The sequence below is a fragment of the Coffea arabica genome, chromosome 6c, assembly GCF_036785885.1.
Source record: "Coffea arabica cultivar ET-39 chromosome 6c, Coffea Arabica ET-39 HiFi, whole genome shotgun sequence".
Classification (NCBI taxonomy): Eukaryota; Viridiplantae; Streptophyta; class Magnoliopsida; order Gentianales; family Rubiaceae; genus Coffea; species Coffea arabica.
In genome coordinates, this window is record NC_092320.1 from 53,227,909 (window position 1) to 53,242,485 (window position 14,577).

The 14,577-nt window shown below is 32.4% G+C and overlaps 1 protein-coding gene across 2 annotated transcripts; it reads right to left on the reverse strand.

The window, feature by feature from the left end:
- Positions 1-2,473: 2,473 nt before the first annotated feature.
- On the reverse strand, positions 2,474-7,019 carry LOC113691513 (plant intracellular Ras-group-related LRR protein 6-like). Of its 2 annotated transcripts, XM_072053886.1 has the most exons (4): positions 6,872-7,019; positions 6,527-6,753; positions 4,955-5,124; positions 2,474-3,389 (listed from the first exon to the last, which is right to left on the reverse strand). In XM_072053886.1, exons 2-4 carry the CDS (start codon positions 6,731-6,733, stop codon positions 2,717-2,719), a joined length of 1,050 nt encoding a protein of 349 aa, XP_071909987.1. In that variant the 5' UTR covers positions 6,734-6,753; positions 6,872-7,019; the 3' UTR covers positions 2,474-2,716. The 2 variants fall into 2 exon arrangements, with proteins under 2 accessions (XP_071909987.1, XP_027065472.1); XM_027209671.1 differs by lacking the exon at positions 6,872-7,019 and having other exon boundaries at positions 6,527-6,851.
- Between the last annotated feature and the right edge of the window lie 7,558 nt (positions 7,020-14,577).

Below are 14,577 nucleotides of genomic sequence, written 5' to 3' on the forward strand. Positions count from 1 at the left end.
GGAGACTGGGAAAGAAAAGTGAAGAAAGGGGAAAAAGAGAGAGCATAACAGAAAGGAGAGAGAAAGAAGAAAAAATCCAATTTGGAAGTTTTACTCAATTGTTTTCGGTTACAATGAAAAGGGGTATTTATGCAATTATTTCTAACTAACTACAATTAAGAGACTAACTATCAACTTAAGTCTAACGACATAGTTTCACAGCATCTAAACACCTAAGCTCAAAACGCATTCTTTTATGAACAAAACGACCTCTCTTATTTATGAAGTTCCTGACAGATCCCTAATGCCTAAACCAAAACAATGTGGTCCCCAAGATTTTTTATCTTCAGTTTATATTTAAGACAACTAACAGAAAGTCATGATTGCTAACAGTCAAAATAAGTTGCTGTTAGTCAAAAATTTTGACCTTACATTTTTTAAGCCGGTGTTAGTCAACAGTCTTTGACTTTACATGTTTGGTGCCTAATATTTGAAGTTTTGATCAATATGGTACTTTGTATTTCAAATAGTCATATGTAAGGCTCTCAGATGAACTAAAATGTCAATCAAATTAAAATTATGAAAATGCATCCTCAAATCTTTATAAAAATCCTCAAGGGCACTTTACAATAACACAACAATATCCTTTAATCTGAAGAGCATCTCTTGGTTAAATTAATTACAATCAAATAAAAATGCACACATAATATTCAAAAAGAAAATTTGTGGAAGAAGAGAAGGATCTTAATTTTAATGCATAACTTTATTCTAAATAGAATTACACAAAATTTTGCATGACTTCTTGGTGTAGGCTTCAAATGATTGTGGTTTAGAGTTGTGACTACAATAACTAGTAAAGGAAAATGTTCAATATTAAGTGCTCATATGAATTTTGGAAAAACTTCTTGTTGTTATTTTCTTTTCTTTTCCTCTTATTAAAATATAATATTCCAAAAATAGAGTTTTAATGCATTTATACTTATGTTCGTGCACATAGATAATTTCATTAAATTATTGAAACTGTTATGTAAAATATTTATTTCATTTAAAATTTAGTTGATTACCTGTTGAAATGCCAAAGAACAATTGTTGAATGATTAACTTCATTATCAATATAAGTTTAAAAAATGATAAAATTGATTACCAATTAATTATTCATGAAAATTAGATGTATTTATCAAAATTGAAACTAAATGTGCAAAAAAGAATAAACATATAAGGAATGAGTAGAATGAATGCATCAAATAAATAAATTTAAAAAACAAGAGAGAAAAGAAGTTTATTTAGCTTTGTCATGTTTTTTATTATTAAAAATTCTTGTACAAATTCAAAATAATTCAACCCAATCCACACCTAATTTCATCTTGAAACACTCAAAATTAATATTTGAAACTTAAGGGACTATAATGATTCAAAACACCAAAAATAAAGAACCAAAAATGCAAACCAAAACTGTTGACTAATGACTATTTTGATTTTGATCGTTAAGCAGTACCAAATTTCTTTCAATTATCCTAAATCTATCTAAAATTAGAAATTTTGGAGACTACATTTCTTTTACACAAAATATTGGGAGCCGCCATGATAACCTTTAAGAGTTGGTGGGGTGAGAGGTCAAGGATTAAAACTTTATCTCCCACCACTTGCTACTATATGTGGCTGTCACTTTAAGTGGCTTAAATCCGTATGGATGCATAGTACACCCGCCTGATCCGGTGATAGTTTAGTCCTCATCAGTTTCTCCAATGATCCAGTTGGGCCCTCCTCTTTAGTATAGGCTAAGGAGTGGATGTAAGATAGACAAATGCCGATTGATAAAAAATAATATATATATTGGCAACTTACAGGCTAAACATTGGGACCAAAATTGCACTTCTCCAAATTTGATTCACACCACAAAAGTAGAGGTATTGAAGTGTGTTTTTTCCCTTAAAGTTTTAGATAATCTCACCTTATTCCTCATACTTTGAAAACTTACACATCAACTCCTATATGATTCATTAAACATAGAACTACAAGCTGAGTGACTATAAGAATGACGATTTACTTCTCTGGAATGACATGTTCAACATTTGGTAACTATAGTTAGCCCAAAAGTAAATCCTACTGTCCCACTAGATGATGGTAATGTCTAAGCATATGGAGGAATGGAACGCAGGGCTTCTATCCCACTCTCAGGTTCACAGGTAGTATAGTAATTTCTGGACACTTGCTCGGTAATTAGATTTGATGTAAATTCCATCTGTATCAATATAAATTTCTTTTTACATTTTTTTTCCAGTAGGAGAGTGGCGGGACTAAAAGAGCGTAGAAGGGGCGGGGGATTTGAACCTAGAATCCTAATTCCTGAACCTCAACCTTCCTATATCAATATAAATTAACGTTCTTTAAACAAAAATATTAAAAAAAGCCTAGATGAGGGTAATATCTAAGCATATATTTGTAAGATGAAACATGTACATAAACTACATGACCATGATGAAGGTCTGCACCATTAGAACAACTATTGTATTGGCATGCCATTTTATACACTCTTTCGTAAAATTTAAAGAGAGAATTAAAAATAAGAATTCAAGAAGACACCAGAATGTAAGCATTCCTTCACTACATTGAATCCCACCTAGTTAGAGCACCATACACTATTATACATATTTACCAAACTGAAACTCTAAGATTTATCCATACAACAATCAATACACAGACTTTCCAAAGTGAAACTCTAAGATTTGTAATTCCATTATCTTGAAAAGTAGGACCTAGGTGATAAGAGCCTTCTTGGAGAAAACATGCCCAAATATTTAGGAGAAGAAAGGCTATCAATAGATCTTTCATTATGCATAATATAGTTATCACCATCTTCTCTAGGCATATTTGCACCATTGAACGTACTACACCTTGCCAACTTCCCAAACCATGAGGTCTTCTTTGGTGAGTTATTATGCATGCCATTAATCTTTTCACACAGATATCCTTTCACTACGTGTAACCCTTGCTCCATGACATCCATCGGGGGCGAAACGAGCGGATTTCCTTCAGCTCTCAGCTTCTGAAGCTTCTTTAGACACCCTATAGACTCTGGCAAAGTGGTGATATTATTGTAACTCACATCTAATTCAACAAGGGACAAGAGAAGACCGATGGAATATGGTAAGGTTGCAAGGAAATGGAAATTTTGGCTAACGTTGAGGACTTCGAGGTTGATTAGATTTTCAAGATCTTCAGGAAGAGATCTAAGGCAGTTTAATCTAGCATCAAGAATTTGAAGGCTGGTCAAGTGGGAAGTGGACATGGGGAGGAAGACCAGCTTGTTGGAGTTGACTAAGAGTTTCTTGAGGTTAATCAGTTCAAATCCGATAGTGTCTGGTAGTTGAGTCAGTTTATTGAAATTTGCATTTAGCTCCACCAGCGATCTGCCATCGACAAGAAAACGTCATTGAATTAAAGTTTGAATGCATCAATTAAATGGATAAATCTTTTATATACTGTCAGTGTATATACTTTCGAATTTAGATATATGATACATATGCAAAATTTAGAATTTAAAAATTTAGATGTTGTGGCATTCACTAAACTTGTCACTGTATAAAATGATTGTAGAAAAAATTAATCCAAATTAAATTGTTGTAGTTTATATTGAATTGGATAACACTATAACTAGTAGGTCAAGAAGCATGACTAGAAGGCTCGCATTTTGCAATTTGTTCATGTTTTTTAAAGGACATTACGAGTGCATATCCAATTTCATGAAGTATTTAGTCTAGTAAAACATGATTAAAGAGCATATAAGAAATATTGAAGTTAACCCCTTTAACAAGATCGTTTTTTGATAAGGAGAAAACACATGCATGCCTATTAAACCTCTTTTCGGGGCTGCATGTGAATGTTTACATTCGCAATAGGTACTCCGTTTGAGTCATAACTACTTGATTTGAAAGTACAAGCATGCTATTATAGAAAGACAAAAGTACAATTGATTACAATGCAACTACTACTGCAATCAGTTTCAATTAAAAGACCAATTTGGCCACCAAAGAATCTCGCAGATGATCATACTTTAGATAATTTGACCATTGTTGGAATATTCCGTTCGGTTTTTATGCTCGTATTTAGGATATATTTGTTGGTCAACAATTCAATTTTTTTAAATTTAATGTACTGATCGCACAGAAAGGGGGGAAAAAGGAAAATGTACTAGCGTAATATGACAGACTAATTCGTGTGCCATCTCATAACACTCAGGTAGAATATGACCAGTTGCTGTTTAGTAGTATTACAAAATTTTGAATCTAACTGTTTAGTTTAAAATCATGTTGAGTTCCGAATAAGCTATGAGATACGTGAGATTGTCTAAAGGGAGTAGAATATTTTTTTTTTCCAAGGGTCTAGTGCACTTTCTTGCGCATGATTAGTTAAAGAATTTTTAATCGCTTATGGATAAGGTTTGACTAGGAATATACAAAATATATATTATGATGTACATTTGACTTAGAGTCAGTGTACGTACCGTTATTTAGTTTATTTTGGCTTCCATTCAAAGCAATTTTCATGGTTTGAAAGGTCGGAACACTAAAAAATTGTTTAGCAATTTAACCGTTCAAGCAATTTCAAAAAGTAAGAACTTTGAGTAAAAAACCATATCGTATTTTTTATTTTAATCTTTTTACCCTCCCTCTCCTCCCGCACATTTCTCACCTCTAAACGGTAAGGTCCAAAATTTGAACCTTGAACTTGATAAGAGGGAGTAACAAACCACATCATATTGAACATTAAGGCAATTATGTAAGGGGCATGCTGCCAATTAATGCATCCTAGTCAATTTTTACTTCTACTTTTTTTTTTTTAAACTATGTGCACCATGGACTATGACTTTTGATAAAGAGGGAATTAGCAACGTCCGTTAATTGTTGTCTAAAAAGAAAGGGAAAAAAAAAAAAGATTCTTCAACCTCAGCGTTTGATGAAGTGGCATGACCAACCTGCAATTTTCAATGGTTCTGGGAAGAGATTGAAGCATGTTGCCAGAAGCGTTCAATGTCTTGAGCTTTGATAAGCACCCAATGGAGTTTGGTAGAGACTTGAGTTGATTCGAGTGCACATCTAACACCATCACGTTTAGTAGTCTGGCTGTTAAAGACTCTGGTATAGTCTGCAATCCATGTCAAATTGGATAAGAAAAAACTCAATTTTTATTTCATTGCTCTATATGGTCTAAAAAACTCAATTTGTGTCAAATTGTATTGACCTCTCTAACTTAACTTGATCATATTAAGTTCAATATTCATACCATGAATGTCCTTTATGAATAGTATGATCAACGAATATCATTTACTTTTCAAAGAATTTCTGAAGTAGGGTCACTTTGGAAAAGAGAATTTAATTATTTTATTAATTAGGAAAACCTAATAAGAGAAGGTCTCTGCTATAGCTTTATATTTTTCTTGATTTACACTTTCATCAAGTTCTTAAGAATCATGAGCCAACTTATTTTGTATGTATCATTAGTCATAATAACTCCCCAATACGTAGAGAAGGCCTTGGTTGAAATTAAAATCCCAGAACTTAGAAATTCTACGTTTCAATTCTCTTTCCCTTACTCTTCTTCTTAAATTCCACCTCTTCCCTACTAAAAAAAAAAGAATTTAAAAATTCTCCAATGCACTAGAGTTGTAGAGAAAAAGAAAATAAGTATTCGAACATGTTTAGAACAATATTTTGTGAGAGAAAGTTAAAACAATAAATATGAAGAAAGAATGTACTGTAATCAGCATATATACAAACCATTCAAATCTGAGGTTAGTCATTGCATATGCAAGCAAGTGATACTTTAAGAGATACTCTCAACTTTATTATCTTTGCTGGAAAACAACTAGTCTAATTTCTTTGATGTTCAAAATTAAATTAAACTTTGGCATATACCATTTTGCCCTTAGTTTAGCTTCTTAGAAGCTAAAAAACAAAGTGGTGAGCAACTGAGAGCTGCCTTTGGATTAAAAAACTTCTTAAAATTTGCATGACACAATTCTGGGTGATTTGTACAAAGCATGTTAGGAAAACAACCAACCCAAAATACACAATATTCCAACTGTTCTTCCTACAATAATCCCAAAAGAAGAAAAGGCTCAAAAAAAAAAACCCAAAGTTTCATTTCAAACGTCACTTAGCTAGGCCTAAAGGCCTCCATCTTGAAAAGAAACTTAAAAAAAAAAAAAAAATTGAAACAGCAATAAACCATCAAATGGACTCTTTCCTTGCCATTCCCAATCATAAACTGATGCACCAAGGTTCACCCATATCATGTATAGGAGTAGGAACCATGTGTAACTAAAAGTTTCTTCTTAATTTCATGCTTTCTATTTCCTAATTTCCCTTCTTTCTTTCTAAGAATTTTTTCCCACCAAAAGAAAAAGTACCGCAGTCACGGTAAAAGAAGAGAACACAAAACGCACACAAAAATGGAACGAAAAAAGTATATATTTACGCACGACAAAATAGTGAAAATACACATACATATAGAAAAAAAAAAACTTTATACTAGTTTGACATAGCACCTGTAGATCATTGTTGGAGAGATCTAATTTGCAGATGAACCTTGTATTGATAGAAGGATCCGGTATAGATTTCAAAGCCATGCCACTCATATCCACCATCTCAAGAATTACTTCTTCTTCTTCTTCTTTGGCTGATCTTGTCCTTTCCACCCTCTTCTTTTGATCCATCCTCGTCACTTGTCTATGGTGCTGCTCTTGGTACAACATCTATACTTGCCCGGCCCCCCCTATCGTTCCACCATTCATAACTCACAATGAACAAAGAAAAAAAAAGACGCACAACACACAGTGAAGAGAGAAAGAAACTAGAAATCATGTGTTTGTTAAAAACATAATAACAATCACCTGGTATAAATAGTAAGCCGAGGAAAGTGCAAACGACTTGTACGGATGAGCAGGACGAGAGTGCATGACGACGACGTTTCGTTATATTTTTGTTTTATGTGACGTACAGGTCCGTATGTAGCGTAATAATCCACCACCTAAAGCATAAGAAAAGTCAACCATCATTTGTAGCAATCATGTAAGGCTGCCCGCAAGTTGCGCTCATCCCGGGCATTTGGACTAAATCCTTCTCTTTTTTTTTTTTCTTTTTTATTTTGGCCAAAAAAATTTAATATTGCATGTTGATCACACTTTGGTGGCGTTGAAACTTTAATATTGGGAATTGCATTATTGAATTTGACCTTAGAACTTGGGTGTGATTATATTTACAGGTAGCATAAATTGATTATTGAATTTATTTGACTTTGAAACATGGAAGTTGGTACGGATTTACGGACCGAGGAAGTTCTTATTTTGATATTAAATTATTTTGGTAAATAAGGACAATAATTTAAATGGGTCTTGGAACTCATACTTCTTTTTTTCTTTTTCATTTTTTTCATTCTTCTCTTTTCCCTTTTTTTTTTTTGTATTTGATTGAAGAAGTTTTTAATACATACCCAAAAGAAAAGTTCTAAGCTCTTTTTTACATGGTCATCAACAAAGAAAGAATCATGGAGGAAGTTGAGTTGGCAGCCAATAAAAGTTAACATTTCAATGAAACTACTGATATAAAATGCAAGCATTTTGGCCAGTATTTTCTGCGGATTGTATTCGGACTTGTAGTGTTAATATGAAAAAAATTCCATTCAGTTTGCATTACATGATCAGCTGTTAATTTAATTTATTCTTGTGTAATTAGATTCTCTTATTATATCGACATCTTGGTGAAGAAACTCTTTTTGGTGTGTGTTTTCAATGGTTGATTTTTTGTACTTCGTGAAATCTAGGCTGTATATGAATTCTGCTCTTTCGATGTCATGTACTTCGGTTTTTCGAGGGGCTGGCGTACACGACATAAACTTTGCAAGACCCAATGGTACTAAAGGTAGGTAGTAGTTAGTACTCAAGCAAAATCAAAGTCAAAATCTAATATATAAATGAAGGAATAATCTCAAAAACCTCTCCTAGGGTGTGTGCTAATATCATTTAGAGTCCCTGAAATTTTAAAAATATCACTCACCTCCCCTCAAATCATATATTTTGTTACAATAATGTTAGTCCAATATCAGAAGCATATTAAAAAATAATTATTTAAGGATCAAGATATATTTTCATTCCTACTCTGTCCTTTTGTGCTGTCCTATTTTGAATTTTCTATCAAATTAATTGTTAGTATAATATTGCCGCGACATTTGTTAGATTCGTATTTTAAAAATTAGGGAGGCGTTTTTGTCAAATGCAATGACAATTGTTAGATTAGTATCTTTTTAACATCTTTAAGGGTTTTTTTTTTTAAGATTTCCGTTGCCTACATGACTATTAGAATTATGAGAGATTTAAATAAGTTTAGCATAGGAGGACTAGAAATAATAAAGGAGAGAATAATTTTAAAAAATAATCGTTAGAATACCAAATTTATGCATTTTTTTTATTTCTAATTTTTTGCACAAATGATTGTTAGAATAGAATAGTAATTTAATATAAGGTTGACGAACAAGGACAAAGAGTAGGTGGAACGATTTTTTAAGTGAAAGAAATTTTTTTTTTAGGTAAGTAGAATATTTGTTAGAATACCCATTTGGATTTCAATTTTTCTTTTTTTTTTTGTTTCACCTATATAAGTTTTGGAATAGCAAGGGTAAGTCCAAAAATAGTTGTTAGAATAGCTATTTTTATGCATTTTGGCATTTTCTCTTCCAATCTTTTTGCCTAAATAAACTTTAGACAAGCCAGGGTGATTTAATGTGATTCAACAATAGTTAAGTTCAACAAAGAAATTTGGAGAGGATTGTTAAGTTCAACAATAGTTGTTAAAATAAATCATTATTTTTGTTGATTCTGAATTTTTCTCTTCTAGATTCTTTTTTTCCCTAATCAATTATTAGAATAGCATAGATCTTATAATATATGGCTGGAATAGGAGGATTAACTAAGTGAGATAGTTTAACTGCAAAAAAAAAAGGTAAAATAGCCATTTTATTTTTAACAATTTGGTTTTTCCCTTTCATACTTTTTTCCCTAAAGAATTATTAAAGTAGCAAGGGTAATATTATCAATTCAAATGTTATGAGGTGATTAGAGGTTCCATCTAACTGAAAGGAAAGGTAAGTGATATTTGTGAAACTTCAAGACTGCTAAGTTCCATTAGCAAAAAACTCAGAACAAGTTTCTAAATTTATTCTTATAAATGAAAGGATTACTACAAATTTAAGAAAAATGTAGATTGCACAGTACATATCTAATTGGAATAAATGTATACATATATAGGGAGAGTATGTGCGTGAACTCAAGTGATAATGACTTTGCCTTATCAAAATTGTGTAACAGAATATCACAAAGTCAAATTTCCACAAGAATTGGGTAATCGTAGTTTAGGGTAAGCAATCCAGAAAGGAAAAAAAAAAAAAAAAAGAAATTCCAAAACTTCAATAGGATGACAAATTGTATGAAAGATATTAAAATAAAAGGAGAAAAGACCTAGTTCTTATCCCACAGAAAAAGAACTAAAATAATAAAAGATCTAGCGGATAATATTTGGACCATTCGAAGCCTCCAACAAGAGACTTCTCAAGATGGCCTCCAATTGATAAGATTAATTTAGATAATGCCGTACCATCAACAAGGTATTTGTCAGATATTAAATACGTATTAGACTAATCAGAAAATGAAAAGGAGAAGGAAATGAAAATTGAGAGGATAAAACCAAGTGCAGGAAGTCAAAAAACAATAACTTAACTCGTAGGCTTGCATTTGGGAAATGGATTAACTCATAACGACAAACATCAATTGCGTCACTTTTGTCCATTCAACACTACAACTCATACGACGCCGCCCTTGTGACGCCGTACAGCTACGAGTATTGACTTTTTTTTTTTTTTGGGGGAAAAGTTACAAGTATTGACTTTACCTTCCATGGTTCCAGAAGATATTTTCATCTACATTTTGTCCATTTACTTGTGGAAATGAAGCAGGAACAGTAGTCCGTATAAAAGGCATAGTTATTAAATCCGGCCCAGCCCGGCAGTCGAACCGGTGAACCGGCCATTGGGGCCGGGCCGAGTCTTAAATTAGATCGTTTGGGCTACGGAACCGTTGACTAGTCAACGGCCCGGCGATCGGACCGGGCTAACCGGGAAACCCGGCCGGGTTTGTCCACGGACCGTTCTCGGCCCGTTTTTGGTGAAAAATTTTTTTGTCCATTTACTTGTGGAAATGAAGCAGGAACAGTAGTCCGTATAAAAGGCATAGTTATTAAATCCGGCCCAGCCCGGCAGTCGAACCGGTGAACCGGCCATTGGGGCCGGGCCGAGTCTTAAATTAGATCGTTTGGGCTACGGAACCGTTGACTAGTCAACGGCCCGGCGATCGGACCGGGCTAACCGGGAAACCCGGCCAGGTTTGTCCACGGACCGTTCTCGGCCCGTTTTTGGTGAAAAAATTTTATTGCCTTTGTCAAGGCTCGAACCTTGGACCTCCACCAATCAATAATGCATACTTACCACTAAGCTACTCCAAAATTTGTTAATAAAAGGACTTTATTATAATATATATATGTTTTTTCAATTCTATCTTTCTTTCTCTAAAATAAATTTATTTGAAATCTTTTAATAAAAATTAGTACCCTCCAAACTCTATAATTTATAAAATGAATTTCAAAAATAACACATTACATAATTCATTTCAAAGATAAATATTAATTTAATAATTTTTTACACTTAAAATTCATAAATAAGCTACATTATTACACTAAATATAGATAAAATTTTACACTTGAAGTTTGGTGTATTACTAAATAACTTTATATTTAATTGATTCTTATATGAATTAATTATTTTATAGCAAATTAAATTAAATGAGCTTTTACTATGGCATTATTTATTACAATTTATATCATATATCTTATATAAAAAATTATGAAATATAATATTTAAATATATTTAGTGACCCACCGGTTCAACCACTCACCCACCGGTCGAACCAGTAACCCGTTGACCCACCCCCTTCGCCGGGTTCCTTCCCGGGTTGGGTTTAATAACTATGATAAAAGGTGTAATAGAGCTGCAATTATTGTGTACGATATCTACATAAACAGTGATTGAATATCGCAATGTTGAACCATCAACCTTTCGACTGGTGGCCACCACCTAAGTCTCATAAAAAAATATCACATTTAAATGATTTGTTTTTAAAAAAATTCAAGTGGGTGTGCTGTGTATCCGTCTGGTCCGGTGGTAATTCAGTCTCCTCCGAATTATCTCTGGACCTTCTTAGATCCGCCTCCTCCCTCTTAGTGTGGGATGAAATAGGTTTATCGTTTCCGAAAAAAAAACCTACGCAAGTAATTAATAATAAGTTACAATTTGTTGAAATGATATTGCATTGTTCGAGGATAGCTATATTGATAGGTGTTATCACCCCTTTTCCTTTGTTTTCTTAGTCAATGACAGTATAATAGTATATTTGCCCATTTTATATATGATACGCTTCGTATTTAGGAACAAAAAATATAGAGAATTGATAGGTGTTTCAATTTAGCAATATTGATAGGTGTTATTACCCCTTTTCCTTTGTTTTCTTAGTCAATGACAGTATAATAGTATATTTGCCCGGGTTAAATGCAAAAAACCCCACAAAGTAAATACCTAATTGCATTTTGTCCCCTTGAATGATATGTTTGGACAAATCTACCCCTTTTATTTTAAGCATTGTTATTTTTCTTTTTTCCCAATCATTTTCTTTTTAAATTCTTCCTTTTTTTCTTTAAACATTGTTTAAATAAGTAGACTAGATTAGTCAAAATTTGTTTATTTCTTAATTTTGTATGTCAATATTTTATAAAAAAAAATCTATGGAATACAAGATTTTTTGTCCAAATGTTGAAGTCAATGTCATTTAAGAAATTGAACTTTTCAAATATATAACAACAAAATAGAGAAATTGATTAATCAATTATTAGTAGTATCAATAACAAAAAAAAAATGAACTACTATTGTTGTTTATTCTTATTTTTTATTTCACTACAAATAACAATTGCTAACTTTTCTTTTTTATGTGATATATAATATGTTACTTTTATTATAAGTAGTTGAGTAACTGTGAACTCCTAATTAGTTTACAGGTACATAAATTGTTGAATTACTAGATTAATACACTTTACAATATAAGCTTCATATATTTTGTAATAATAAAGAGTTTATGACAAATTATTAAGAATGAATTTAACAAATAAACAAATTAAAAAAGCAGTTTAAAAAATATTAAAATTTTTTATGTAAGTCTTTTCACATCGGAGAGAGATGTTGGCTAGTTCCACGAGAGATGGAGAAAATAAATAAAATGAAAAAATCTAATAGAGAAAAAAAAAAAAAAGAAAGGATTTAAGATAGTAGGGGTAATGTTGTCCAAACATATCATTCAATTGGGTAAATTGCCTATTATTGTAGTTTATGGGGTAAACTGCAACTGGGTATATAGTTTATGGGGTTTTTTTGCATTTAACCCTTTTATATATGATACGCTTCGTATTTAGGAACAAAAAATATAGAGAAAAAAATACTAAACCATAAGGAGATGTAGGAGGTGCTGTTCATGTAGTGCCTGCTATTAGATACTATTTTACAAGGACGTGAAGTATTTAGATTTTTGTTCTACTAATAACCCTTAATTAGTTCTTTTATTATTTTGAATTAGGGGTACTAATTCTTATATTTAATGTTTAATTGGACCTAAGATTGAAAAAAAAATTGTTGGAAATCAAACAAGAATTGGAAATGGAGAGAAAAAAAAAAGACAAGTAAGAGGAAACCAAAAAAAAGAAAGGAAAATAAAACAATGAAAAGGAAATATAAATTACTTACTGTTTACATTTAAAAGTTAATTAAACAAATTGGGCACACATTAAAAATTATTTTGGAAACATAAATTTAAATCGAAAAAGTCCAATTGCAAGAGAGTAATAAACTAATAAAGGTGAATGCATGCATATAAATCGGAGGTATTGCATAAATTTTTTACTGATGGCTGCGATGGATTCAGCGGTTTTGCTTCCTTCGCTTTTGTCAACCATGTGTTTTAAAGGTTCTTTAATAAGTTGACATACTGGCGCAGTGAATGCATTCTCTTAAGCAAATTTTGAATAATTTTTTTTCAATCCAATCACATGTGCTTTACGTGCAGATTTTTGTTTTCTGTACCCTTTCGTTTTCTGCTCTTTTGCTTCCATGCAGCCCTTGTTGAAGAGTCTTAAAAATGGCGTTGACCTTTCTCATGATTATGCTTATGCCTTGGTATTCCACTTTTAAGATTAGTATATTTGTTAATTAGCAAATTATTTTTTCAATACTCAACGCTTGTAATCAACTCATCAATTTCAGGTGTTCAAGCTCGAGAAGGTGTTGATCAATCGTATGCACCTCGTGGCATTGTCACGGGGTGTACTAATAATAACACTGGTCATTCATTGTCTATAACCAGAATGTCATGGTCACTTTTCATGATATTGATACATTGTTGATACATAGTCGCATGTTATGGATCTAATTTTAGCATATAGTAACTTTTTGTGCACTAGCTAAACCTATACCTGACAATTGGACGGGTTGTGCGGGTTTTGGACGGGTTAATATTGCGTTTTTATTTAAATAGATTGCATCCAAATCGTCCAACTTTAGATTGGGTTAATTTTGGGTTGGATCATATTGGGTCAACTCAAACCTATAACCCAATATATTATTTAATAGATTTTGATACATAAACTCTCTCAAATACATTTTCACGTACAATAAAAAAATTTTCACACAAATAAACACATTTTCACATAAATAGAAATATTTTCACACATTAAAACACTCACTTCTTAAGCTCTTTTAAAATACTTTATTTTTATACATACAAACACACTAAAATACACTTGTGGATTGTTAACTTGCCATACTTTGTGGGATCATTAATCCTGTCAAGGAGCCAATCATAGAAATTGGAGTTGCAGTATTTGAAACACTTGAGCAGGAGTTCAAGATTGGGGAGGACAGCCTGTAGAGCATTGTCATGTGCAAATGCTAGAGCACTAGCTTGTTCAAAACAGCCAGCATGGTGGCCTTTAGGATTGAAAACTCGGTGGGCTGGCAAGCAACCCAAGGGGCATAAGTTCAGTAATCCAAATTTTCTGGCTCCGCGACCATACAGCTCCTAAATTGAATAAAGCACGTGTTTACTTTCATTATTATTTCTTGTTTCTTGATTTTAATTTGTTTATTTGGTCTTTTAACTTAAGTTAGGTAATGAGTGCTCAACATAAATACCCAAATCGTCCAAAATATATGTGAATTTTTATTATCCAATTCAAAATTGACCCAAACCCCAACTTGCCCAATCCAACCTCTCAAAGTAGTGGGTGGGTTGGATTTGTTATTGGGTTTTGGGTATAACTGCTAGATCTAGCTAAACCTATGACCCCGGCGGTTGCCTCTAGTTTAGCCAACTAGAAGCTAGTCTACAACTTTTTGAATCTTTGCCACTAATTGGTTGCTTAACAGAACTCTGACACGAATTCATTGATACGTAAT

Excerpts from the sequence above, each read along its gene's own strand:
- LOC113691513 (XM_072053886.1), bottom strand. The coding sequence starts at position 6,733 with ATGTTGTACCAAGAGCAGCACCATAGACAAGTGACGAGGATGGATCAA. Across the intron at positions 5,125-6,526 it reads TCTCCAACAATGATCTACAG|ACTATACCAGAGTCTTTAAC; the intron begins GTGCTATGTCAA and ends CATGGATTGCAG. Across the intron at positions 3,390-4,954 it reads AGAACCATTGAAAATTGCAG|ATCGCTGGTGGAGCTAAATG; the intron begins GTTGGTCATGCC and ends TGTCGATGGCAG.